The sequence below is a fragment of a genome, unplaced genomic scaffold, assembly GCF_019419815.1.
Source record: "Pyrus x bretschneideri cultivar Hongxiangsu unplaced genomic scaffold, Pyrus_bretschneideri_v1 Contig31, whole genome shotgun sequence".
NCBI lineage: Eukaryota > Viridiplantae > Streptophyta > Magnoliopsida > Rosales > Rosaceae > Pyrus > Pyrus x bretschneideri.
The window spans coordinates 1013806-1041292 of NW_025999624.1; the positions used below are offsets into that span (position 1 = coordinate 1013806).

General features: G+C 40.1%; 1 protein-coding gene across 1 annotated transcript; it reads right to left on the reverse strand.

Moving 5' to 3' along the window:
- Positions 1-14132: 14132 nt before the first annotated feature.
- On the reverse strand, positions 14133-16230 carry LOC125480029 (the record flags this gene model as incomplete). Its single annotated transcript, XM_048590242.1, has 2 exons — positions 14133-14822; positions 15739-16230. Coding segments are annotated over 2 exons (1182 nt in total), but the record flags the coding sequence as incomplete, so codon positions are not given.
- Between the last annotated feature and the right edge of the window lie 11257 nt (positions 16231-27487).

The window sequence follows — 27487 nt, forward strand, 5'->3', positions numbered from 1 at the left end:
AAAGTCAAAACCATAGCTTCTTGTGGCGTATGCTCCATGCAAGGACATCCTACGGACACGTGTCCTCAACTTATCGAGAATGGCGGATGGGAGAGTGCGAATGCCATTGGGTTTCAAAGCCAAAATCAGTCAAGACATAATCCATACTCCAACACATATAATCCGGGGTGGCGAGACCACCCAAATTTCAAGTGGAGGGATTCCCAGCAACCTCAGAACCAAGGAGGCTTTAGGCAACAACCCCCGGGGTTCTTTCCCAAAACCTACGACCCACCCCAAAATCAAGCCCAATCCGGCCCAAGTGCCTCAGGTACGTCTCTTGACAATGATGCACTTCTTAAGATACTAACTAAGTTGTCTAATGGGCAGGAAGATCAAGCGAAGGCTATGCAAAACCAAGATAAGAGGGTGGATCAACTTGAGAAACAAATTGGGCAGATTGCCGAGTTTGTAGGTAAGTTTCGAGATCCCGGACAACTCCCTAGTTCCACCATTCCAAATCCGAAGGGAGGTTTCGAATCAGCCAAAGCAATCACCCTAAGAAGTGGTAAGGAAGTTGGGGCAGGTCCTACATCAAAAACAGGTCATAACGAGGATGAAATTTTGCAAATGGAAGAGGAAGAAACAAGGTTGCCCACGGCAAAGGTGATTCCACCTTTGCCGCAAGTCCCTATGGTCCCAAATCTGCCCAATTCGGCCAATAAAGGTAAAAATGTGTTAAATTCAGTTCCTACTAATGTTTTCCCTTCAAATGTTCCTTTTCCTAGTAGGTTCAGGCAAATGAAGAAAGAAGAAGCCGAAAAGGACATCCTTGAAACATTTCGGAAAGTGCAAGTTAACATACCTTTGTTAGATGCGATCAAGCAAGTTCCGAGGTATGCTAAGTTCTTGAAGGAGTTGTGTACCACTAGGAAGAGGATGTCGACTAAAGAAGTGGTAAAGGTAGGTGAGAATGTGTCCGCCATCTTGCAATGCAAACTACCTCCCAAATGCAAAGATCCAGGTAGCTTTACCATTCCTTGTGTCATTGGGAATACTAGATTTGAATCTGCCATGCTTGATTTAGGTGCTTCTATAAATGTTATGCCATATTCCATTTATGCATCTATGAACTTAGGAGCATTGAAAAATGATGGGGTAATAATACAATTGGCCGATAGATCTAACGCCTATCCAAAGGGAGTTTTGGAAGATGTTCTTGCGCAGGTTAATCATTTGGTCTTCCCGGCGGATTTCTATGTCCTCGAAATGGATGAATCGGACCATGCTCCTTCGCTGCCCGTTCTACTTGGAAGGCCTTTCATGAAGACGGCCCGGACGAAGATTGATGTGTATAGTGGAACTTTGTCCATGGAATTCGATGGGGAAGTTGTTAATTTTAATCTTTCTGATTCCATGAAATACCCTAGTGAGGACCATTCATGCTTTTCTATTGATATAATTGATGATTTGGCGCAGGATTTTCTCGATTCTTTGGAGAGGGATACACTTGAAACAACAATTACACAAGGAATTGGGCAAAAATCTGGTTTTGCCGTGCCTAGAAGTGTGGAGGAGGCTGAGATAGTGGCTGCCCTTGAGTCACTACCTCAACACCATGGTAAGCCTTCTAACCCAATTTCAATTTCAGTTCCCACTAATAAGTTGTTACCCTCAGTGATTCAGGCACCCGTACTTGAGCTTAAACCAGTGCCCGATCATTTAAAGTACGTCTTTCTGGGAGACAACGAGACATTGCCCGTCATTGTCTCCTCATCACTCACGGCCCAAGAAGAAGACAAGTTGATAAGGGTGTTAAAGGAGCACAAATCTGCCATTGGATGGACCTTGGCGGATATCAAAGGCATTAGTCCCACCACGTGCATGCATCGCATCCTTTTGGAGGAGGGAGCCAAGCCATCTCGTGAAGCTCAACGTCGCCTTAATCCACCCATGTTGGAAGTAGTGAAAAAGGAGGTTATAAAATTGCTTGATTGTGGTGTTATATATCCTATTTCTGATAGTCGTTGGGTGTCACCTGTGCAGGTTGTTCCGAAGAAGTCCGGAGTCACGGTGGTGAAGAATGAAGAACAAGAGCTTGTGCCAACCCGTATCCAAACAGGTTGGCGTGTCTGTATTGATTACAGGAAGCTAAATACTGCAACAAGGAAAGATCACTTCCCTTTGCCATTCATTGATCAAATGCTTGAAAGGTTAGCCGGTCATTCTTTTTATTGCTTTCTTGATGGTTATTCGGGATATAATCAAATTGTCATAGCGCCGGATGATCAAGAAAAGACCACCTTTACTTGTCCATTTGGTACTTTTGCATATCGTCGTATGCCATTTGGTTTATGCAATGCACCAGCCACTTTTCAACGATGCATGATAAGTATATTCTCAGATTATGTTGAAAAGATAATTGAAGTATTTATGGATGATTTTAGTGTCTTCGGGGACTCATTTGATGATTGCTTGCATAATCTTACTTTAATCCTGAAAAGATGCGTGGAAACTAACCTTGTTTTAAATTGGGAAAAATGTCATTTTATGGTTAAACAAGGCATAGTTTTGGGTCATATCATCTCTGAAAAAGGAATTGAAGTTGATAAGTCTAAAATAGATCTTGTACGTTACTTACCCTCTCCTACTTCTGTTAGAGAGGTTCGTTCTTTCCTTGGCCATGCAGGATTCTATAGGCGATTTATCAAGGATTTCTCCAAGATTGCACAACCCTTATGCCGTCTCCTGCAAAAAGAAGTGACGTTTGAGTTCAACGAGGAGTGTGAGAAGGCATTCAAGCTTCTCAAGAACAAGCTTACCACGGCACCTATCATCCTTCCACCAGATTGGACGTTGCCTTTCGAGCTCATGTGTGATGCATCCGATTATGCAATAGGGGCTGTTTTGGGTCAAAGGAAGAATAAGCAATCCCACGCCATCTACTATGCTTCTAGGACCTTGAATGATGCTCAACTAAACTATTCTACCACGGAAAAAGAACTTCTTGCCGTTGTGTTTGCTTTAGATAAGTTTCGTTCATATTTACTTGGCACTAAAGTGATTGTATTTTCTGACCATGCAGCTCTTAGGTACTTATTCACTAAAAAGGAGGCTAAACCACGGCTAATTAGATGGATGCTTCTTCTCCAAGAGTTTGATATTGAAATTCGAGACAAGAAAGGGAGTGAGAACGTGGTGGCTGACCACCTAAGTCGAATGGTACATGAGGAAGTAGCGCCAATTTCTAAAACCTTTCCCGATGAGCAATTAATGTCTATCCAGGTAAGTGAGCCTTGGTATGCTGATTTGGTTAATTTTTTGGTGTCTAAGCAAGTTCCTAACACCTTAAGCAAGGCTCAACGTGATAAATTAAAAAAGGATGCACGTTTTTATGTTTGGGACGACCCTTATTTGTGGAAAATATGCCTTGATCAGATTGTGCGTCGTTGTGTTCATGAATCTGAATTTAATTCCATTTTGAGTTTTTGCCATACATATGCATGTGGTGGACACTTTGGCACACAACGCACAGCTTTTAAGGTTCTTGAGAGTGGTTTTTATTGGCCTACATTGTTTAGAGATGCTAGGGCTTTTTGCTTAACATGTGATAGATGTCAAAAGACCGGAAGTATAGGCCAAAGAGACCAAATGCCGTAAACCCCAATCCTTGTTGTTGAAATCTTTGATGTTGGGGGTATTGATTTTATGGGTCCATTCCCTATGTCTTTTGGTTTTACGTACATTTTACTTGCCGTTGATTATGTGTCAAAGTGGGTGGAAGCTAAAGCCACCCGAACTAACGATTCTAGAGTTGTTGCAGACTTTGTAAAATCTAACATTTTCTCTAGATTTGGGATGCCTCGAGTGCTCATAAGCGATGGTGGGACTCATTTTTGCAACCGCACCATTGTAGCATTGCTCAAGAAGTACAACGTGATGCATAAGGTTTCCACACCTTATCACCCCCAAACCAGTGGCCAAGCCGAAGTTTCAAATCGAGAAATCAAGCAAATCCTGGAAAAGACCGTTGGGCCGAATAGAAAAGATTGGAGCTTGCGCTTGGAGGATGCACTATGGGCCTATCGAACGGCGTACAAAACGCCCATTGGTATGTCCCCATTTCGGCTAGTCTATGGCAAGCCGTGCCATCTACCCGTAGAGCTTGAGCACAAGGCACATTGGGCGGTCAAGACCTTCAATATGGATGTGGACGCGGCTGGAAACCATAGGAAGCTACAATTGAGCGAGCTTGAAGAGATTAGGCATGAAGCGTATGAGAATGCCCGGATTTACAAGGAGAAGACCAAGGCCGTCCATGACAAGATGATTAGAGGCAAAACCTTCTCAATTGGGCAGAAAGTGTTGTTATTCAATTCTCGTCTTCGATTATTCCCCGGTAAGTTACGTTCAAAGTGGGTTGGCCCTTTTATTGTCACTAATGTTTTCTCTCATGGTGCAGTGCAAATCAAAAGTTCAAGGACGCAGCAAGAATTCAAAGTGAATGGGCATCGATTGAAGCCCTATTACGAGACGTTTGAGGAGCATGTCGTGGAGGAGGTACCCCTCCATGCCGTGGAACCTAGTCAAGCTTAAACGGAGGTACCGTCCGGCTGCAAGACGTAAAAGAAAGCGCTTCGTGGGAGGCAACCCATGCATCCGAATAGAGAAGAACTTGGAAACCCCTTTAAGAGACTTATTTTTATTCCTTTCCTTTTCTTTACTGCCTTTACTTTGCTTTCTTTATCGTATTTGTTTATTTGCTTGCTCTTTTGTGACTTTATGCTTAAAACATTGAGGACAATGTTTGATTTAAGTGTGGGGGGGGGGGGTAAACAATTTGTTTTTGCATGAATTTCGTGGGATTTATTCACCTATCACTTAGAATGTTGTTTCTTGCTGTTTTAAGCGTTTTTAGAGTGTTTTAGTGTGTTTTATAGTGTCTTGGCATAAAACTCCGAAAATTTGATAAAAATTTGAAAAAATTCTTTTGAAAAACCCAAAAAGATGTGTTTTTAGAGTCATTTGAGTCATTTTGGTGTTTGTTTGTGTCTTAGGCAACCCAATACAGTAAATAAAACAAAGCTTGTTCATTGATTTTTTTTTTTTTCGATAAATTACAATTGTATCTAAACATGGCAGAAAGATGGAGTCTTCACAAAGGTTGTGTACGTGAGGCCCCACTACGTGGCAACACTCTCGGAGCAGAAGGCATCGGAACAGGAGGTCTCGGAGCAGAAGGCATTGGAGCAAGAGGCATCGGAGTGGAAGGTATTGGAGCGGGAGGCACCAAAGATAGATCATTCAAGGCCCCAAACCTTGGTGGAACGCTGGATGAACCAGGAAAGAGGTGCCTCTGCAAGAAAGCTGCAAGCCTTTGACGGTCATCAAGCTCATCCAGTTTCCTCTTCATGCCTGTCGAATAATTGTTGGCAAGCACGTGCAAACTTCGGTTCTCGTACTTAAGCTGTTTGATCTCCTGCTTAAGACTCTCCACCTCCGCCATCAAGGATTCAACCTGACGGGAGCGAGCAAGAAGGCGTTGGCCCATGTTGGACACAGAGCCAGCGCACTGAACACTCAGAGCCAGGGATTCTTGAACGGCCAACTCATCGGACCGTCCTGAAAGCAGCTGACTGTCTTTGGGAGTGAGGAGGTTCCGAGCCACTATCGTAGCCGTTGTGGGATCCGTCATCACAGAGTCCTCATCTGTAAGAGGGCCATGGGAAGATAAGAAAGACGGGCACCATACCTTACCCTGACGAGGCGCGACCGGATCACTGCTTAGACTTAAATCTAAGCAAAGGTTCGATGGGTTGGATGAGCTAGCCATTGTTCACGAAGTTAAAAGAGAAGGGTTGGATGGAGTGAAATCTCAACGGGCCGGAGACGATTTCTGGGCAATTTTCAAGTGTGCATGCTAGAGGTGATCAATCACCTCTATTAAAGGAGAGGCGTTCACCAATTCAGAATGAAGAGACACCAATCTTCAAAACCGGAATTTCCGGCGTAAAGATCGCCAGCTCGTCAGACGCAATCCCAGCTTTTCAGAAGACGCGTGGAAGGCGAGAAATCAGCTGCACACTTTAGCCGACAAACGTGGGAGACAAAGCCGAAAGCTCCCGGCTTTCCAGAAAGCGTGTGCATATTTGTCGAAAGCTCCCGGCTTTGCAGAAAACGCGTGCCACTTGTCAAAAGATCTCAGACAGAGCCGCATCCGCGCTACTACGTGTCGTTCAGAAAGCGAAGGGCATTATTCAGAAATCGAAGGGGCGACTGCTTAGAAATCGAAGAGGCAAATTCAAAGATCGAAGAGTCGTCACTATTTCAAAAAGCCGGATTTGCGGGATCAAAACGTTTGTCGACAACGGTAAAAGAACAGTACCACCACTTGCTATTGAATTCCCTATATATGTCGACCTTCATTTTTTTTGGCAAAGCAGAACTGAAGAAAATGCCCAACTCTTTCTCACCTCTGAGGGCGCACTCCCAGCAAAGCCTTTCGAAATACTCCATTCTTTCTTCTTCCCCAAAGATGATACCAGATGCCTGGAGTACAGATGACCCAGGAGGAAACAGCACCACAAATACATGTGCTGATTCATTCACCGCTTCTTCAAAAGCAAAGGTATCTCATATCATCAAGGTCAAAAGCAAAAGTATCTCATATCATGCTCTTTCCCTGTCCTTTTCTTTGTCCTTGTTCTTACTCGCATGGCAAAGTGAAAGAAGCAATCAGCCGGCACTTGGAGTCAGTCTTCCGATCTGGAACCAACTGCCTGGAACCCTTCCCTGATTGCTTACCTAGCGTTGCTCTCGAGTAGTCATCTTCAACGGTTGATACACTACCAGAGAAGGGACCACTTCTGCAAAGGGGAGTAAGTAAGGCAAGTGAAAATGATACATTGAAGCATGTGGAGACAAGCTGCAACTGCATATGTTGAGCTATCCTCTAACCCTCTTCAATACGAATTGGAGAGATTGAACAAAGAAACAGATAAAATGAGGAAGCTCAGACCTTCGGGGGAGACCAAAGGAAGCCTGCTGCCCAGTTCAAGAGTAGCACAAAGGAAAATCAACGATGGGAGCAGCGCAGTTCAAGAGTAAGCCTGTGGAATCACAAAGATCCAAGCCTCAATGCAATTACCAAGGAGAAGATGGAACTTACACTCTATAACCAGATTTGCGTCTCTAAACTCTTCTCTTTGTTAATTACATTCTGCCATGTTTAGTATGTTTAGTTGTTTTTTGTGTGTTTACTTATGTTTTGTGTGAATCTATGCTTAAAACATTGAGGACAATGTTTGATTTAAGTGTGGGGGGGTAACTAAGTATATTTATGCAAATTCGTGGGATTTTATCACCCATAACTTCAAATGTTGTTCCTTGCTGTTTTAAGGTGTTTTTAGAGTGTTTTTAAACTGTTTTAGTGTGTTTTGACTTAAAAATTCGAAAACCACATAAAAATTTGAAAAACATGTTTTGAAAAGCCTAAAAAGAGTGTTTTGAGTTGTTTTTGTGTCGTAGGTCACCTTCCAACACAATGATAAGGATTTGGTTTCTAATTGCATGACTGTTAAAAAGAGTTAGAAACATGGAGAAAAGTTTGATTTACTCTTGGTATATGCTTGGTTATGATTATAATGTATGACTTCACATGCAATCATAAAAGAAAAAAATTAGTTATGTAACATGCTTGAAGGAAGGAACTCAAACAAACGCTACAACCTTGAGAGACTTGAGCCTATAACGTTCTTTGGAGAGTATAATCTGTGATTTCTTGTTTTCTAAAGTCGTTGCATGATCTCATTATTCTTTGCTTGGTTACTACTTAGAATGCGTTTCATCATATAGTTCCAAATGCTAGAACTCATGCCCATTTCATTCAAAGCATGTTATTGATTTGCATAACATATATCAAGATGAAGTTGTGTAGTTGCCACCATAGCCAAATAGCCTCACTTCCCATATTTCGTATATGTTGTAAGTTTTACCCCCGTTGAGCCATGTTAGCCCATGTTCTTTGTTAACCCACTTTATCTTCACCTAACCTAGAATATGACAATCCACACCCTTGTTCTTAAAAGATAGTGAGCATGACTTAAATGAATTCCTTTTGAGTTACATTATGCAAGAAAATGAGTGTGGGGGAAGGAATGCTTGTTCTTAAGTATGTTTGAGATTCAAAAGAAAAGAAAAACAGAAAAGAAAAGAAAGAAAGAAAGAAAGAAAAAAAAAAGAGAGCTTGAAAAAAAAAAAAAAAAAAAAATGAAAGAATGAGTGATTGAAGTAAGGGCTCAAAACATCAATTCTGGCCCTAAATTGTCTCCCTTTTTGTTCCAAAGTTGAGTTTTCATTCAAAAGTGAATTCTAAGTTGATTCAATTGCCTTGCTCACTATTTCTTTAAGAACCTTTGTTTTCCATATCCCTTCTTTGTTATCCACACGCCCCAAGCCCCATTACAACCCGTGACTTCTATCTTGAGTGTTGTGCATTTCAATTGTGGAGTTTGAATTTGGTATGAGCATATGGTGTCACTGGTTCTCGCGTCTAAGTAGTAGCATTCCATTCATGAGATCATATCTAAACATGCTTATTAACTCCAGAAATTGCGTTCTTTGTGATACATATATGTGAGTGTTCGTTTTCATGTTTACATCAATCTTCTCACATATGATTAGATTAGGGTGTGTAGTTAGAAATTCTGAGTGAAAATCGAGTGCATATCTTGTAAGGAATTGAGCAAATTCTCTAAGGCATGTTACTACATTCAAAACATGGTTTTAAATGCTTAATTGTGAACTAGTATATGGTGACTATGATTAAGAATGTACTTAAGTGTGAAGATGGCTAAATTCTGTGAGAATAATGATTTTTAACTTGTCATGTGCATTGGAAATCCCTAAGACTGTTGTTGGAAGGTTTAGGTTGTGTTTTACGTGTTTAGTGTCGTTTTGTTTTGTTTTTCTGTTTTGCTCGAGGACTAGCAAAAGTTAAGTGTGGGGGAGTTTGATAGGAGCATATTTAGGCGACTTACTTAGCTTGTTTTCGTGCATCTATGTTGTTAATTCATAATTGTTTTAGTAGTTTAAGCCATTTTCGTGTGTTTTTAGGTTCATATGGCTAAGGAAGCAAAAAGATGCATTTTGGAGCATTTTGGAGCAAAATTGGGCTTGGAATGGATAGCATATGATTGGAGCCAAAATGTTGGACGAATTTGAAGGCCTTGTATTCACTTTGGACATAAAACAAAGGGCCTAGCCCATTCTCTCTTAAACCAACCCCAAGGCCATGCATTTCCTTCCAATTCCAAAGCCCACAATCACTTCAAAAGCCATGCAAATCCATATTCAACACCCTAAACTACAACCATGCATCATTACACCACCTTCTCCATCTTTATTCCACATGCATTCATTATAATTCACCCCACTACCACCACTCACACACACATGCACTTATTCTTTCATCATTTCACCACAAATCATCCACATACACTCATCATCACACAACCTAGCTAACCCTACATGCATTCTTTATTCACTCTTCATCATTGCATTCATTCTCCAAACACTCCCTTGTTGCCGTGGCCTACCCTTCCTTTTCCAAGCTTTTCATCATTCCATCTCATGCATCACCATTTATTCCACCTTCCTACTTCATCATTTCACCACATTCTCCCTCTTTAACTCACATGCATTCATCATAATTCACAACACAAAACAGCCAACACATGCACCAAAACCTTCAATGCCGTGGGTTCCCTTTGAAATTCCATCATCTTCACATGTCTTTCTAGCTTTCCCTTTCATTTCCACCACTCATACTTCATCATTTCAGCCACCTACATGCATTAATTATTAAATTCTTCATCATTGCATCCAGAAAATGAGCAAGAAAGCTTCCCAAACACATGCATACACACATTGACATTCCAACACCTTCACATGCAATTCCAGCTTGCATATGCTTTCTTAGCTGTTTGTTCATCATTAATTAGCCACTTGCATGCTTAAACAAACAGCCATTTACACCTTCATTCTCCTATAAAAGCCCTTGCATTCTCATCATTCAAGGAATTCCTCATTTCATACACAAACACACCATTTCCCAAACCTTTGCCGTGCATATCCTTCTATTTCTGTGCAGTTTTTCTCCTCCATTGCAGCCACTATCCAACCACTTCCCATCCCTCCAAAACACTTCACACCATCACACAACCTATCCTTAGACCTTGTGCTACAACAACGAGGAAGAGAAGAGTGCCTAAACGTTCATACAATTCAAGTTTGAGTTGTTGGAATGTTTAGGCGTTTCTTTGATTTCAATGTTTAATTTCAATTCTCTTTGTTTTGTAAGTATGAGGAACTAAACCCTCCTTAGCTAGGGGGTGATTCGAAATATATGTTTATGCTTGCAATATGATTTGATTACTTTTAATTACGTTTCATAAGTTGTGAATTCAATTTGTTTAACTATTTGATTGATAACCTATTTATGTATGTTTATTGAGAGTCGACGCTTAATTTTCATGCATGAATTTGACGCTAGAATATAAGTGAGTTTCACGTAATAGTTATGAACTTATATTCACAAGTAGTGGAGGTTGCTTATAAACAATCGCGTTAAACAAATTCTTGGCATAAGTTTCATGCAATCATAGTAACGAATGCCTCGTCAACACTTATAGTTTTCAAAGAACTTAATGATTCTTGCTTGTATCTCTATTATCCAATTCATGTAGGGAACTTGTGAGGAATGCTTTGGGTTGTCGTATGCAATCATCCAATTCATTAACTTAAGGAAAACTTGACGGTTAATTTAAGCGGACCTAATTAACCCGGGGCGTTGAGAATTCATGGTTTATTGAAAAGCAATTAGAAATCGTTTTGTATGCAAGTATAACATGTACAGAGATGAACCCCTTAGCTATCTTCCCATCCATTCATTTCCGTCAAATCAATATTTACAATTTGTTTTGTTTCCAAGTATCCATTTTAGTTTAAATTCGTCCAAATCCAATTTCCCCCCTATTTCGTTGAAGTCTTAGTCTTAATCTTTCTTATTTTTAGTTTTGCTTTCTCCGAGCATTAAATAGTGTTTTATATTGTGTTTTTACGTTTTTAAGTCAAATCCAAGTGATTAACAATCCCTCCTAATCCCCGGTCCAGAACGATCCCTACTTATACACTTCACTACAATTGACAAAAAGAGGGTTTAATTTGTGTGCGCATAATTCTCGCATCAATCATGTTGTCATGGAAAGCTTTGGTCTTTTGCTTGTAAATGCTTGCATTATCGTACGCCTCATGCCGTATCTCATCAAGCTCATTCAATTGCAATCTCCTTTGACTTCCTGCTTCCTCGAGGTTCATGTTAAACTTCTTGATGGCCCAAAGTGCTTTGTGCTCCAATTCAACAGGAAGATGGCACGCCTTGCCATAGACAAGTCGGAAGGGGGACATCCCAATGGGGGTTTTGTACGCCGTACGATACGCCCAAAGTGCCTCATCTAACCGTAAGCTCCAATCCTTCCTTGTTGGCCCAACGGTCTTCTCTAGGATTTGCTTGATCTCTCGGTTGGAAACCTCAGCTTGGCCATTCGTTTGAGGATGGTAAGGTGTAGAAACCTTATGGGTGACACTGTATTTCCTCAATAACGCCTCAATGGTCCGATTGCAAAAGTGTGACCCTCCGTCACTAATGATCACTCGTGGCATTCCGAATCTTGCAAAAATGTTAGTTCTAATAAAATCTGCAACCACTTTAGAATCATTAATCCGGGTGGCCTTTGCTTCCACCCACTTCGACACATAATCAACCGCAAGCAAAATATATGTAAAACCATACGAAGAAGGAAAATGACCCATAAAATCAATACCCCAAACATCAAAAATTTTAACATTTAGGATAGAAACCTGCGGCATTTGGTCCTTTGCACTAATACCACCCATTCTTTGGCATTTATCACATGTTAAGCAAAAAGTTTTAGCATCTTTAAAAATACTAGGCCAATAAAATCCACATTGTAACACCTTAAGGGCTGTGCGTTGTGTGCCAAAATGCCCTCCACATGCATATGTGTGACAAAAACTCAAAATTGAATGACTTCAGAATCGTGCACACAACGACGTATAATCTGATCAGGGCAAAATTTCCATAAGTACGGATCATCCCACACATAAAACCGTGCATCATGCCTAAGTTTATCACGTTGGTGCCTAGTGAACTCACTTGGAATACGTTTTGACACCAAAAAATTAACAATATCGGCATACCAAGGTGCACTAACCTTAATGGACAGCAATTGTTCATCGGGGAATGTCTCCAAAATCGGCAAAGACTCCTCATTATGCACCATTCGGCTTAGGTGGTCAGCCACCACGTTTTCACTTCCCTTCTTGTCCCGAATTTCTATGTCAAACTCTTGAAGTAGCAATATCCATCGAATTAGCCGTGGCTTGGCCTCCTTTTTGGTGAGCAAGTACTTCAGAGCTGCATGATCAGTGAAAACAATTACTTTAGTTCCAATTAGATATGATCGAAATTTATCTAAAGCAAAGACAATGGCAAGGAGTTCTTTTTCCGTAGTGGAGTAGTTCAATTGTGCATCGTTCAACGTCCGGGAGGCGTAGTAAATGACATGCGGCCTCTTGTCCTTTCTTTGTCCTAAAACAGCTCTTAAAGCATAGTCGGACGCATCACACATGAGCTCGAAAGGTAGACTCCAATCCGGTGGAACGATGATGGGTGCCGTGGTCAACAATTCCTTGAGTTGTTTGAATGATTCCGTGCACTCCTTGGTGAATTCAAACGCCACTTCTTTCTGTAGGAGTCGGCAAAGAGGTTGTGCTATCTTCGAGAAATCTTTGATAAACCTACGATAAAATCCTGCATGGCCAAGAAACGAACGAACCTCTCTAACCGAAGTCGGAGAGGGTAAGTAACGTACAAGATCTATTTTAGACTTATCAACTTCAATTCCTTTTTCAGAGATTATATGACCCAAAACAATACCTTGTTTAACCATAAAGTGACATTTTTCCCAATTCAACACAAGGTTTGTTTCAACATTACCTTTCAAGATTAAAGTGAGATTATCCAAGCATTTGTCAAATGAATCACCAAACACACTAAAATCATCCATGAATATCTCAATAATCTTTTCAACATAATCCGAAAATATGCTTACCATACACCTTTGAAACGTGGCAGGAGCATTGCACAAGCCAAATGGCATGCGTCGGTATGCAAACGTTCCAAAGGGACAAGTAAAAGTGGTCTTTTCTTGATCATCCGGGGCAATGACAATTTGGTTATAACCTGAATATCCATCAAGAAAACAATAAAAGGAATGACCGGCTAACCTTTCCAACATTTGGTCTAGGAACGGCAAAGGGAAGTGATCCTTCCTTGTGGTGGCGTTTATCTTCCTATAATCAATGCACACACGCCAACCGGTTTGAATCCTTATGGGTACAAGCTCATTCTCGGCATTTTCCACAACTGTCACTCCGGATTTCTTAGGCACACATTGGATAGGTGAAACCCAACGACTATCGGAGATGGGATAAATCACCCCACAATCTAGAAGTTTGATTATCTCCTTTTTCACTACTTCCATCATCGGAGGGTTAAGACGGCGTTGAGCCTCTCTAGTTGGTTTAGCCCCCTCCTCAAGAAATATGTGATGCATACAAGTTGTAGGGCTTATACCTTTGATATCGTCCAATGTCCAACCTAGGGCAGATTTGAATTCCTTCAAAACTCGAAGCAACTTCTCCTCCTCTTGTGCCGTGAAGGAGGAGGAAATAATGGCAGGTAGTGTTTCATTTTCCCCCAAGAAAATGTACTTCAAATGGCTTGGCAAAGGCTTGAGTTCAAGGATAGGTGCCTGAATTATAGATGGAAGCAATTTGTTAGTCGAAATGGGAATGGACTCACGGTTAGTATACTTACCATCAAGCTTAGGTGAGGACTCAAGGGCAGCCACAACTTCAAGTAATTCCTCACTAGGGGGCACGGCATGCGATGACTCTTGTATGCCGTGGGCATGCATGCAATCTGCCCCCTTTGTTTTGAGTTCCATGCCTCATGTAATGACTTTTTCAAGCGCATCGTCATTCAAATCGTCGAGATATCCCTGCGCCAAAGAGTCAATTATATCAATAGAAAAGCATGAATGGTCCTCACTAGGGTATTTAATGGAATCAGAAAGATTAAAATTAACAACTTCCCCATCGAATTCCATGGACAAAGTTCCACTATACACGTCAATCTTCGTCCGGGCCGTCTTCATGAATGGCCTTCCAAGTAGAATGGGCAGCGAAGGAGCATGGTCCGATTCATCCATTTCGAGGACATAGAAATCCGCCGGGAAGACCAAATGATTAACCTGCACAAGAACATCTTCCAAAACTCCCTTTGGATAGGCGTTAGATCTATCGCCCAATTGTATTATTACCCCATCATTTTTCAATGCTCCTAAGTTCATAGATGCATAAATGGAATATGGCATAACATTTATAGAAGCACCTAAATCAAGCATGGCAGATTCAAATCTAATATTCCCAATGACACAAGGAATGGTAAAGCTACCTGGATCCTTGCATTTGGGAGGTAGTTTGCGTTGCAAGATGGCGGACACATTCTCACCTACCTTTACCACTTCCTTAGTCGACATCCTCTTCCTAGTGGTACACAACTCCTTCAAGAACTTAGCATACCTCGGAACTTGCTTGATTGCATCTAACAAAGGTATGTTAACTTGAACTTTCCTAAAGGTTTCAAGGATATCCTTTTCTGCCTCTTCTTTCTTCGTTTGCATGAACCTACTAGGAAAAGGCACATTTGAAGGGAAAACATTAGTATGAACCGAATTTGACACATTCTTACCTTTGTGGGACAAATTGGGCAGATTTGGGACCATAGGGACTTGCGGCAAAGGTGGAATCACCTTTGCCGTGGGCAACCTTGTTTCCTCCTCTTCCATTTGCAAAATTTCATCCTCGTTATGACCTGTTTTTGATGTAGGACTTGCCCCAACTTCCTTACCACTTCTTAGGGTGATTGCTTTGGCTGATTCCAAAACCTCCCTTCGGATTTGGAATGGTGGAACTAGGGAGTTGTACGGGATCTCGAAACTTACCTACAAACTCGGCAATCTGCCCAATTTGTTTCTCAAGTTGATCCACCCTCTTATCTTGGTTTTGCATAGCCTTCGCTTGATCTTCCTGCCCATTAGACAACTTAGTTAGTATCTTAAGAAGTGCATCATTGTCAAGAGACGTACCTAAGGCACTTGGGCCGGATTGGGCTTGATTTTGGGGTGGGCCGTAGGTTTTGGGAAAGAACCCCGGGGGTTGTTGCCTAAAGCCTCCTTGGTTCTGAGGTTGCTGGGAATCCCTCCACTTGAAATTTGGGTGGTCTCGCCACCCCGGATTATACGTGTTGGAGTATGGATCATGTCTTGACTGATTTTGGCTTTGAAACCCAATGGCATTCGCACTCTCCCATCCGCCATTCTCAATGAGTTGAGGACACTTTTTGGAGGCATGTCCTTGGATAGAACATACGCCACATACCACAGGTCCTTGCATCTTCATTCCCTCGGCCATCTGTGAAACAATAGAAGTAAGATTAGCCAATTGTGAATGAAGATCGGACGTTGAACTTACCTCATGTACTTGGTGCCGTGGGGGTCCTCTTTGGCCTACACCCTCGTACTGTTGAGCGTTCAACGCTCTATTAGCAATCAAGACCTTGGCAGCCATGGGTGTTTTGTCCACCAATGCTCCCCTCGCCGAAGCATCAAGCATTTGACGTTCTAGAGGTAGGAGACCCTCGTAGAAATATTGCAAGAGCAACTCCTCCTTCATCTGATGCTGTGGACAAGAAGCAACAAGTGATTTAAATCGTTCATAATACGTAGGAAAAGACTCACCTTCTTCTTGCTGGATTCCGCTTATCTTTTTGCGTAGGAGGATGATGCGAGAAGTTGGAAAGAACTTCTCCAAGTACGCTCTCTTCATACTCTCCCAAGAAGTGACAGTGCCGGGAGCTAACTCATATAACCAATCTTTGGCTTTATCCATCAAAGAGAATGGAAAAGCCTTCATCTTCAAGATATTTCCGTCAACAGTGACGGGAGTCATACTAGAGCAAACTACTTCAAATTCTTTCAAATGTTTGTTAGGATCTTCCATGGACAAGCCATGGTATTTAGGAATATGATGAAGCAAACTTGACTTTAATTCAAACTCATCCGTCTTACCTTGGGCAGCCGTGGGGTATTGAATGCACAAGGGTGCGGCATTATCCAAACCTGAGGCGGAAAGCTCCTTGAGTGTACGGTTGTCCACCGCCATGCCTTGGGCTTCTTCAAATATCCCTGCCGTGGCTTCCTCTTTCTCTTCTTGTACGTTTTCTTCAAGGTCAGATTCGGAATTTGGTGGATGGTGTTCTTGCTGGTTTCTAGCTCTTCTCAACTTCCTCTCAAAATCGTCGTCAAAATCCAAGATGTTCGCACGAATCGGTTGAGAGCTTCTAGTCATACATTAGTACCTAAGAAACAAGAAACAAAATTAGGTCAGAAACTTAAACAAAGTCAGAAACAAGGTGAAATAAAAGAAACAAAAACAATCCAAGGGATTAGCAAAATTGCTAATCCCCGGCAACGGCGCCAAAAATTTGATGCGAAATAGATAAGCACACAAATTAAACCCTCTTTTTGTCAAATTGTAGTAAAGATGTAAGTAGGGATCGTTCTAGACCGGGGATTAGGAGGGATTGCTAAACACTTGGAAACTGACTTAAAAACTCAAAAACAAAGTTTAAAACACTAAACTCGACTCAAAGAGTGCAAAACTAAAAGTTAAAACACTTAAACAAACCTAAAACCCAAAACAGCAACTAGAAGACTCAAAACTGCCTAAAAACCACTTTCTGGGCAGTTTTGAGCACCTACACTAATTTGGACGAAATTGGATGAAAACTTGAATCAAAATACTTAGAAACACAAATCAAAACACTTTCTAACTAATCTAAGACTTCAAATTAAAGGGGGATTTGTTTTGGACGAAAATTTAACATAAAACAGAAACTTTAAACTAAACAGATTGTAGAATGTTTTTGGATAAAAAGGATGGATAAAAGGCTAGTTAGGAGGTTCTTCTCCACACATGTCACACTTGCAAACAAAACGATTTTCAGTTGTTCTTCCAATAAATTATAAATACTCAACGCCCCAAATTAACCGTGAATTGCACTAATTAAACCTCAGTTTTTCCACAAGTTATTAAGTTGGATGATTGCATACGACAACCCAAAACATTCCCTACAAGTTCCCTACATGAATTGCATAATAGAGATACAAGCAAGAATCATTAAGTTCTATGAAAAACATAAGCATTGACGAAGCATTCGTTACTATGAATTGCATGAAACTTATGCTAAGAATTCATTCAACGCGATCGTTTTCAAGCGACCTTCACTACTTGTGATTATAAGATTGTAACTATTAGGTGAAACTCCCTCATAATCTAGCATCATATTCATGCATGAAAACTAAGCGTGCACTCTCAATCAACATACACAAATAAGTTATCAATCAAATAGATGAACGAATTGAATCCACAACTTATGAAATAACAACTGAATGTAATCAAATCATATTGCAAGCATGTAAATGGTTTCGAATTCCCCCCTAACCAAGGGGGTTTAGCCACTCATGATTACAACAAACTTAGAGAGTAATAACAAAGTAAACATTGAAAACAAGAATCGAAGTACACCTAAAAATTCCAACAACTCAATCTTGAATTGTATGAACGTTTAAGCCTCTTCTCCTCTAGTTGCTGCGGCACAAGGGGTTTTGGTGAGTTTTGGGGGTTATGGATGATGTAGAATGATGTGTTTAGGGTAGGGATGGATGTAGGGGAAGGCAAGGAGTGTTTTTGGGCAGAAAATATGAAGAATGGTGAAGTATGGCTGTGTTAGAGAGAGGGAATGAATTTCTGGCGTGAATGAATGTGTATGAGAGGTGGTGATCTGATCTAGGGGTTAATATGAGTATATATAGGCACTTAGAACCCTAGGGAAATCAGATATGGACTTGAATTAATTAATGGGAGAGCATGGGAGTGCATGTGGCTGATTTGTGGTGCAATGATGAAAGGCAAAGTGCATGTGGCTGATTTGTGGTGCAATGACGAAAGGCAAAGTGCATGTGGCTGATTTGTGATGCAATGATGAAAGGATGGAAGTGCATGTGGCTGCAATGGATTAAAGGATGGGAGTGCATGTGGCTGAAATGTAGCCTTCTAGAAATCAGGTTTTTAGGCCCCCTTGCAACTCCCTAACTGAATTCAAGCCTTTCAAATTCGTCCATCCTCATGCCACCATGCTTGCACTATCCAATCTTGGCCCAAAAATGCTCTAGAATGCTCCAAATTGCTTCTTTTTGCATACTTTGACACTAAAACCTGAAATTGCACGAAAATAACTTTAAACACTATAATTAACATAGTTTAGCTAATTAAATGCAAGAAAACAAGCTAACTAAGTCGTATAAATATGCTCCTATCAGGGGTGTTCTACACCTAGTGCCCTGAAGCCTTAGTGGTTTGGGAGTCATTGACCTAAAGCTCGCTACATGGGTTGGATCGAAAGCTTAAGTGAACTGACATTGCACGACCACTACTGTTACTGAAAAAGAAAAATTATGAAAAAAAAAAAAAAAAAAAGAAGAGAAATTTGAAAAAGAAAAAAAAAAGGTATATGTGAAGTTAGTATGTGTGAAGTATAAATAAAATGGACGAGAGGTAAGGGTTTTAGTCGAGTCTCTTTAACTATGATGGTTCACTTTACACCAAGGGAAGTTCATGAATTCCTTTCTAAGCAGTTGTAAATGATTTAGACTTTGTGGTGGGATTAGTTGGATCTTTTGAAAAGATGTTCTAGTTGTTAAAATTTATTATGGATTGCAATTTGAAGATGGAAGTTTTGTCTTGGTTAATTTTTAGCTAGGTGTCTAGTTTGTTAAGTTTTTATTTTTGTTTGAGTCTTGTTTCGCTTGAGGACAAGCAAAAAGCTAAGTTTGGGGGTATTTTGATGAGCAGATTTTATAGTATATATTTAACCCTATTCTTGGTATATTTTGGTTAATATTTTGAAAGAATTTTGATACTTTGAATTGTTTTTCTAATTTAGGACTTTCGACTTCCTCTGGAGAAAAACATAATTAAATTGACGAATTTTGGAGTAATTCTAGTTGGAGGATGTTCCTGAGTCACTTGGCTTGATCGTATCAAAATATCAGAATTTTCTACCAAGCGGTTATTTTCTGGCGATAAAATAAATGAGCAATGCGCAGTGCTGGAATAGTGACGTTTTGGGCTTGAATTGCATTTTTGAAGTCCAAGATGACCTCGGATGGGTTTGTGGCCTTCTGGAGATGTGTTCAGAACGTCCCGATCTTTAAAACAAGCCATTATGGGCCGGATTTGGAGGATTTCTGAGGCTAAAACGTAGCTGGACAGTTCCCTTGCAGCTTTTCCTAGTTTAATTAGGACTTTGTTTTCTAAGTATTTGATTTTATTATTGACTTCCCTAGTTGGAATAAGAGACTATATTTTAGGGTTTGTAGGGGGGCTCAGCAATTATATTGCTTGGCCGTTCTTAAATAGAGGGGGGAATTTTTGATGATTTGGGGAGAGACAAAGAGTGATTGCTAGGGTTCGTGGATATTTTCTACTTTAAGGTGTTTTCATTCCTTTGACTCATTTTGAATGATATTTCCTTTGATTTTTATTATGAGTATGCGTAACTAATTCTTTTGCTAGGGTTAGGCCATGAACCGTAGCATGAATATGCAATTTTGTTAATTTGCTTATGAATGGATGCATGTTTGCTTTGAATTATTAATCACCGTGATTAAATTTATCTATATATTTTAATGATTGATCACCATTAGGGTATTTAGACAAGTTATTTGATGCAATTTCTGTTGGAACATCACCCTGAAATTGAGGAGGGCTTCTTGTGATTAGTAATTGTAAGTTCACTTAAGGCGAACATCACGCTCTTAAGGGTTGCATGGTTTTTCAAAGGGTTTTCACGAAGTTTAATGAGTCTTGCATGTTTATATTTAATCTGAACATCATAGACGGATTGCATGTTAGATATACGTTTTCGCTTGAACATCACAAGGAAAATATGCGTTAGGAAAACCTAACCTTCAAAGCATGGATGTTGAAATTTATAAGTAATTGATAGAATTGCATAGGATTGTAACGGTGACGGCTTAACCCTAGTCTTTCCCTAAATTGTTTTAATTAAAAAACGTAATTTCTGTTTGCTGCTTTTATTTTCTAACTTCTAGGTTCTTTAATTGTTAATTCAACATTTTCGAACTCAAAAATCTCAAATCTTTGATAAAAATCTGTTTCAATAGTTAATTAAGAGTTGTTTTAATTATGAATTAATCAAACAATCTTTGTGGACAATGACCTTGCATGAGCAATTATACTACAATTACCTTGTATTCTTGCAAGTATTTTCAGTGATTTTAACCCTATTTGCATGTGGTAAAAATCCTATCACGTACCTAATTAACTTGGGGTGTTGAGGTTCATGAATTCATTGATTAAGCAACTGGAAATTGTATTATGTGCAAGTATGCCATGTGTGGAGAAAAACCTCCTAGCCATCTCACCATCCACTTAATTCCATCAATTTCGTCCAAATCTGCCTAGTTTACATATTTGTTTTGTTTTGTTTATTTTCGTCCAAAACCAAATCCCCATTTATTCTAGAGTGTCTAATTGGTCCAAATATGTTTTAGATTGTGTTTTTGAGAGTTTTGAGTCAAGTTAGAACCAATTTTCGTCCAAATTTGTGTTTAGGCTCAAAACTGCCCAGATTATGTTTTTAAGGTAGTTTTGAGTGTCTTTAGCCTATTTTGAGTCTTGTGAACGTGTTTGAGTCTTTTTACGTGAGTTTAAGTGTTTGAAAGGATAATTTTAGTTATTTGAGTCAGTTTAGAGTGTTTAGCAAGCCCTCCTAATCCCCGGTGTAAGAACGATCCCTACTTATTTATATGCTAGAATTGTCAAAAGAGGGTTAATTTGTGTGTGAAGTTAATTTTCGCATCAAATTTTGGCGCCATTGCCGGGGATTAGCAACTTTGCTAATCCCTTGTTATTTCTTTTTAGTTATTTTCGTGTGTTATTTGTTTGTTATTAGTTTTAGTTTCTGACTTGTTTGTTTCCTTGTTTTAGGCACTAGTTTATGACTCGGAGTTCTCAACCGGTTCATGCGAATATCTTAGACTTTGACGACGATTTTGAGCGAGCCTTGAGAAGAAAGAAGAATCCTCAACCACCTCCACCTGCACCAGACCTTGAAGAGGACGAAATACAAGTGGACGAGGAGGCCACGGCAAGGGTTGTTGAGGAAGAACAAGTTATGGCAGCCGACAACCAAACAATCAAGGAGCTTTCCGCTTCGGGATTGGTTAATGCCATGCCTCTATGCATTCAATATCCAAGGGCAGCCCCCGACAAGACTGACGAGTTCGAACTCAAGTGCAGTTTATTGCATCATATTCCTAAGTTCCATGGGTTGTCCATGGAAGATCCTAATAAACACTTGAAGGAGTTCGAGGTTGTTTGCTCAAGTATGACCCCGGTGAATGTTGATGGGAGCATTTTGAAGATGAAGGCTTTTCCCTTTTCTCTCTTGGAAAAGGCTAAAGATTGGTTGTATGAACTAGCTCCCGGAACTGTCACATCATGGGAGAGTATGAAAAGGGCGTTTTTGGAGAAGTTTTTCCCAACTTCTCGAGTCATTCTTTTACGTAAAAGAATTAGTGGCATTCAGCAAGATCAAGGTGAATCATTTCCAACTTATTATGAACGTTTTAAAACCTTTGTTGCTTCATGTCCACAGCACCAGATGAAGGAGGAGCTTCTTCTCCAATATTTCTACGAAGGGCTTCTACCAATTGAACGTCAAATGCTAGATGCCTCAGCGGGTGGAGCTTTAGTGGACAAAACACCCATGGCCGCCAAGACTCTCATTGCCAACCGAGCTTTGAATGCTCAACAATACGAAGGAGTTGGCCAAAGAGACATGCCACGGCAGCAACAAAGTGTAAATGAGGTAAGTGCAATTTCTGACATTCAATCACAATTGGCTAATCTTACTTCTCTTGTGTCTCAGGTTGTCAAGGGGTCAAAACCACAAGAAAACCAAGTGTGTGGCGTATGCTCAATGCAAGGGCATCCATCCGAGACATGCCCTCAATTGATAGAGAATGGAGGATGGGAATCTGCCAATGCCATTAGTTTCCAAGGCCAAAACCAACCCAAATATGATCCGTACTCCAACACCTACAACCCCGGATGGAGAGATCACCCTAATTTCAAGTGGAGAGAGTCCCAACAATCTGCACCACAAAGGGGATTTCAACAAAACCCCCCTGGGTTCCCACGGCCATACTAATCCAACCAACCACCATTGTCCCAAAACAACTCAGGTTCGTCTTTTGATAATTCTCAAGTTATTCAATTACTAACTATATTAGCGCAGGGGCAAGAAAAACAAGCAAAGGACATGCACAATTACGCCAATGAAGTGCAAAATCAAGCTCGAGAGGTGACTGAATTGAAGAGACAAGTGGGACAAATGGCTGAGTTCATGGGCCAATTTAGAGAGCAAGGCAAGTTGCCTAGCTCAACCATCGTCAATCCAAAATGAGGTTTTGAAACCGCTAAGGCTATCACCTTTAGAAGTGGCAAACAAGTTGGAACGGCCCCACAACCCTCTAAATCAGCCCCAACGGAGGACGAAAAGTTGCAATTTGAGGAGGGGGAGCGAGAGCAAGCCACGGCAAGGGTAACACCACCCATGCCGCAGCCACCCAACCTGCACCATTCGGCTTCCAAGGGTAAGGAGGTTCCAAATTCGATTATTTCTAATGTTATTCCTCCAAATGCACCCTTTCCTCGTAGATTCATGCAAACAAAGAAGGAGGAGGCTGAAAAGGACATTTTGGAGACATTTAGAAAAGTACAAGTCAATATACCACTTTTGGATGCAATTAAGCAAGTTCCAAGGTATGCTAAGTTTTTAAAAGAACTTTGCACTACTAGGAAGAAAATTTCGAACAAAGAGGTTGTAAAGGTAAGTGAAAATGTCTCAGCCATCTTGCAACGTAAATTGCCCCCTAAATGCAAAGATCCGGGTAGTTTTACAATTCCTTGTGTTATTGGCAATAATCGTTTTGAACATGCCATGCTAGACTTAGGTGCATCTATTAATGTTATGCCTTACTCAATTTATGCATCTATGAACCTAGGTGAGTTAAAAAATGATGGTGTGGTTATTCAATTGGCCGATAGATCTAATGCCTATCCAAAGGGTGTTTTGGAAGATGTTTTAGTGCAGGTCAATGATTTAATCTTTCCGGCTAATTTTTATGTACTTGAAATGGAAGACTCGGTTCATTCTCCACCCTTGCCACTCCTACTTGGAAGACCATTCATGAAAACAGCTCAAACAAAGATTGATGTGGCCAAGGGAGTATTAACAATGGAGTTTGGTGGTGATATAATTAAATTCAATGTTTATGACTCTATTAAGAAGCCTAATGATGTTCGTTCTTGTTTTGCCATTGATGTGCATAAGGATATAGGGCAGGAACAATCCACACCTATCAAGAAGGATGCATCAAGAACCACCATTGAAGAGGGAATTGGAGTGGTTGCCCTAAAACCATCCAATCTGGCCGAGAGTAGCCATAGTGACTTTGTTGATAGGGCTGCCACTTTTGAGCCTCCATCACAATATGTTTGTAAGTCTCCAACCCCAATTCCAATTCCCATTTCAACTAATAGGGTGTTACCTTCTTTGGTGCAGGTACCCAATCGATTTCAAGGTGGTGGGAGCATTTACATGGACTTTAGGAACCAAAACACCACAATCAGGGAGGATCACTATCCCCTCCCATTCATTGAGCCATGCAATGAACACTTTGAGAAGCATGCCGTGGAGGACAGATCCCTCCATGCTGTGGGTACTACTAGTGAAGCTTAACACGGCGTATTCGTCCGGCTGGAAGACGTTAAAGCAAGCGCTTCTTAGGAGGCAACCCATGCATTCGACAAGGAGAAGATGGAACTTTCACTCCAAACCCAGATTTGCGTTTCTAAACCCTTCTCCTTGCTGTTTATTTTATCATGCTTAGTTGTTTATTATTTGTTTGCTTTTATGGGAGTCTTTGTGTGAAACATTGAGGACAATGTTTGATGTAAGTGTGGGGGGGGTAAACAAGTGTTTTTATGCAAAATTCGTGGGATTCTATCACCTATCACTTCTAATGTTGTTTCTCACTGTTTTTAAGTGTTTTTAATGCATTTTGAGCTGTTTTGGTGTGTGTTGAAGTAAAAATCCGAAAATTTGAAAAAAATTGAAAAAAGTGTTTAGAAAAAGCCAAAAAGAGTTGTTTTTGTGTGTTTGTTTGTGTCTTAGGGTACCTTCCAACACAATGATGAGGATTTGGTTTATAATGCATGACTGTTAAAGAGAGTTACAAACAATGATGGACGTGTGATATGCTCTTTGGTTTATGCTTGGTTGTAGTTATAGTTTACGAATTCACATATAATCACAAAGGATAAAATCAGTTTTTGTGACATGCTTGAAGGAAGGAACTCAAACAAACGCTACATCCCTGAGAGACTTGAGCCTAAACGTTCTTTGGAGAGTTATTAATCTGTGCATTCTTGTTTTCTAAAGCCGTTGCATGATCTCATTATTCTTTGCTTGGTTGCTACTTAGAATGCGTTTCATCACTATAGTTCCAAATACTAGAACTCATACCCGTTTTACTCAAAGCATGAAATTGATTAGCATAATAGATAACAAGATGAAGTTGTGTAGTAGTTACCACCATAGCCAAATAGCCGAATCCACCCTTGTCATTTGTATTGTAGGTTTAAACCCCTTTGAGCCTTATTTAGCCTATTTTCTTGTTAACCACATCACCCTTACCTAGCCTAGAATAGGACTTTCCATACCCTTGTTCTTGAAGTATAGTGGAGCATAACTTAGAAGGAATTCCTTTTGAGTGACATTTGTGTAGGAAACAAGTGTGGGGGAAGGGATTTTGTGAGTGTGTGTGCCAAAGTCTTAAAAGGGGCACGGGAAAAAGAAAGAAAAAAAGAAAAAAAAAGAGAAACGAAAGAAAAAGAAAAAAAAATCGTGAAGAAAAAGAAGAAAAGAAATAAAAGGAGTGAAAATAAGTGAGAATGATCTCACAAATGTTGATTATTGAAGAAAGGGTCCAAAAAGTTGAATATGGCCCTAAGTTTTGTGTGATTTCCCCTTGGGTGTTCAAAAATTGACTTCTGCGTTCTAAAGGGAATTCTAAGTGCCTAATTCAATACTTTGCTCACTTTTGCTTTAAGAATGTTTATCCTTTACCTTTCGTTGTTAGCCAATACCCTAGCCCCGTTACAACCCTTTGACTTCTATCTTGATTGTTATGTGTTTCAATATGTGGAGTTTAGAATTGGTTTGAGCATATGGTATCCCTGGTTCTCGCGTCTAAGTAGTAGCATTCCATTCATGAGATCATATACATGTCATTGACATAATTTCAGAAAATGCTTTCCTTGTTATAACATATGTGAGTGTTTGTCTACATGTTTACATCAATCTTCTCACATATACCTAGTGTAGGGAGTTGATAGGAGCATATTTAGGCGACTTACTTAGCTTGTTTTCGTGCATCTATGTTGTTAATTCATAGTTGTTTTAGTAGTTTAAGCCATTTTCGTGTGTTTTTAGGTTCATATGGCTAAGGAAGCAAAAAGATGCATTTTGGAGCATTTTGGAGCAAAATTGGGCTTGGAATGGATAGCATATGATTGGAGCCAAAGTGTTGGACGAATTTGAAGGCCTTGTATTCATTTTGGACATAAAACAAAGGGCCTAGCCCATTCTCTCTTAAACCAACCCCAAGGCCATGCATTTCCTTCCAATTCCAAAGCCCACAATCACTTCAAAAGCCATGCAAAGAACCATCCATTCCATCAAAAACAATCCATCAATTCACATGCAAAACCACCATTAACACACATGCACCCAAACAAAGCCAACCTAGCTAACCCTACATGCATTCTTTATGCAACTCTTCATCATTCCACCATTCATTCTTTATTCCACAAACAAGTCACATGCATTTCCACCTTCCTACTTCATCATTTCACCACATTCTCCCTCTTTAACTCATTTCATTATTCATTCACTTTGCATTCATTCAATTCCACCCCACATGCACCCTTTATTCTTCATCATTGCAACCATGGCACATTTACACCAACAAAACAACTCCCATGCCATGGCCTACTCATATTCCCATTTCCCTTCCAACATCTCACATGCATTTCCACCTTCCTACTTCATCATTTCACCACATTTTCCCTTTTATTTCCACATGCAATTCTTCATCATTGCAACCACAAACACCTTAAACAAATAGCCATATACATCTCCACTCCTCCTATAAATACCCTTGCATTCATTCATTCAAGGATCATCTCATTCACAACACAACAACACACCACAAACACATTCCTTTCTCCCTTAGAATCCAAAAACCATCTTCCATTTCCACCAATCCTCATCCATTTCCATAATTCCCCAACACTTCCATCCCCCCAACCAACCTATCCTTAAACCTTGTGCTACAACAACGAGGAAGAGAAGAGTGCCTAAACGTTCATACAATTCAAGTTTTGAGTTGTTGGAATGTTTAGGTGTTTCTTTGATTTCAAAGTTTCATTTTAATTCTCTTTGTTTTGTACGTATGAGAAATGGAAGAAAAGAGTGCTTAAACGTTCATACAATTCAAGTTTTGAGTTGTTGGAATGTTTAGGTGTTTCTTTGATTTCAAAGTTATGAGGAACTAAACCCCCTTTAGCTAGGGGGTGATTCGAAACTATGTTTATGTTTGTAATATGATTTGATTACTTTTAATTACGTTTCATAAGTTATGAATTCAATTTGTTTAACTGTTTGATTGATAACCTATTTATGTATGTTTATTAAGAATGAACGCTTAATTTTCATGCATGAATTTGACGCTAGAATATAAGTGAGTTTCACGTAATAGTTATGAACTTATATTCACAAGTAGTGGAGGTTGCTTATAAACAATCGCGTTAAACATATTCTTGGCATAAGTTTCATGCAATCATAGTAACGAATGCCTCGTCAACACTTATAGTTTTCATGATGCTTAATGATTCTTGCTTGTATCTCTATTATGCAATTCATGTAGGGAACTTGTGAGGAATGCTTTGGATTGTCGTATGCAATCATCCAATTCATTAACTTAAGGAAAACTTGACGGTTAATTTAAGCGGACCTAATTAACCCGGGGCGTTGAGAATTCATGGTTTATTGAAAAGCAATTAGAAATCGATTTGTATGCAAGTATAA